Raw genomic sequence first — 1,634 nt, 5'->3', positions numbered from 1 at the left:
TAACAAAGGATGTAAGAAACATCAACACATATACCTGTGAACTTGGGCTGAAATAATCTTCTCTATTAATGTAGATAATTAATGTAGAAATTAATCTCTATTAATTTTAGCTAAGCTTGACTACTTGTGTCAATAAGAGAGAAAATTCACTTTTTCCCTCTGAATTTTAATTTTTTCTTGCTTTTCGTAAGGGGTATAGTTCTTACTTTTTGTGAATTCTCTAAAGCTGTGTACTAAGCAATAATCTTTGACAAACGAATATGGATGACATGCAGAGAACAAAAGTAACACAACTTTACTTTATTAAAAATGTTTTGCTGATCACTTTGTTCAAGGTCCCTTTCACATCCTTGTTCCTCAGACTGTAGATCACGGGGTTCAGCATGGGGATCACCGTGGTGTAAACCACGGCCCCCACCTTCCCCTGCCCCACAGACTCCTCCGGGGGACGTCTGAGATACAGGAAAATGAGGGTTCCGTAGAATATGACGACGGCGGTCAGATGGGACCCACAGGTGGAAAAGGCCTTGCGCCTCCCTTCCGCCGAGTTCATCCGGAGAACGGCAATGAGGATGAAGAGGTAAGATAAGATAACCACAGTCAGAGAATATACGAAGTTAATGCCGGCGAGTGTGAGCATTGTATATTCTTTTACAAAGGTTCCAGCACAGGCCATTTTGATGAGAGGCGGGTCTGCACAGTAGAAGCGGTTGATCTCAATCTTCCCACAGAAGGACAAGCCATAGGTCCATAGCGTTGCTGCCAGACTAGTCAGAAAACCATACACGTAAGGGAAGGAAATCAGTCGGATGCAGACAATCCTTGACATTCTGCTGCCATACAGCAAAGGGCTCCCGATGGCCATGCACCTGTCAAAGGCCATCGCAGCAAGAATAAATATCTCTACATGGACGAGAGCAATAAAGAAGAAACACTGTACCAGACAGCCAGCGTAAGAAATCATTTTTGTCTCGGATAACAGGTTTTCCAGCATTTTAGGAGTGACATTGGAGGAAAACCACACATCAACAAATGACAAATGACTCGGAAAAAAGTACATGGGGCTGCTGAGTTGTGGACTGACCTTAATTAGCAGGATCGTGCCGATATCACCCACCACGGTGACCATGTAGACCAGCAGGAAAATGACAAAGAAGAGAGCTTGCCATTCCCGACGACTGGTCAGTCCCAAAAGAATAAACTCTGTCACATCCGTCAAGCTGAGCATTTTCTCTGCTCTAAGTCAATATCCCATACAAACTTCTCTGCTAACTAGAGTAAATAAATTTAAAATCAAATGCTGATCATTATCAATGTATATTTTATTCATGTTCCTTTTTTTTTTTTTATCTAAATATCTATGACTTCATTTTGACACTCTTTTTCAGCCATTTGTTTCTGAGTATCTGCTGTTTAATAAGCTCCCTGGAGGTATTTACATTGATAGATATAATATACTAACCCACTTACATAAGAGTTGTACAAAATGTGATTGAAACATGCTATTCCTAAAAATTATAATTGTCCAAATGTGTGTGTGTGTGTGTGTGTATTCAGTTGTGTCCGACTCTATGACTCCAGGGCCTATAGCCCCCCAGACTCTTCTGTTCATGGGATTTTCCAACCAAAAATAC

At 41.1% G+C, this 1,634-nt stretch overlaps 1 protein-coding gene across 1 annotated transcript; it reads right to left on the bottom strand.

Moving 5' to 3' along the window:
* Nucleotides 1-295: 295 nt before the first annotated feature.
* On the bottom strand, nt 296-1,228 carry LOC136175058 (olfactory receptor 5M3-like). Its single transcript, XM_065945374.1, has one exon. The coding sequence runs from the start codon at nt 1,226-1,228 to the stop codon at nt 296-298; it is 933 nt and encodes a 310-aa protein (XP_065801446.1).
* Between the last annotated feature and the right edge of the window lie 406 nt (nt 1,229-1,634).

This window comes from Muntiacus reevesi, chromosome 9 (assembly GCF_963930625.1).
Source record: "Muntiacus reevesi chromosome 9, mMunRee1.1, whole genome shotgun sequence".
In the NCBI taxonomy this organism is placed as follows: Eukaryota; Metazoa; Chordata; class Mammalia; order Artiodactyla; family Cervidae; genus Muntiacus; species Muntiacus reevesi.
The sequence above is the reverse complement of the archived record's forward strand: the minus strand, read 5'-3'. Positions and strand labels throughout refer to the sequence as shown.

Coding starts and splice junctions, on each gene's coding strand:
- LOC136175058 (XM_065945374.1), bottom strand. CDS start 1,228: ATGCTCAGCTTGACGGATGTGACAGAGTTTATTCTTTTGGGACTGACC.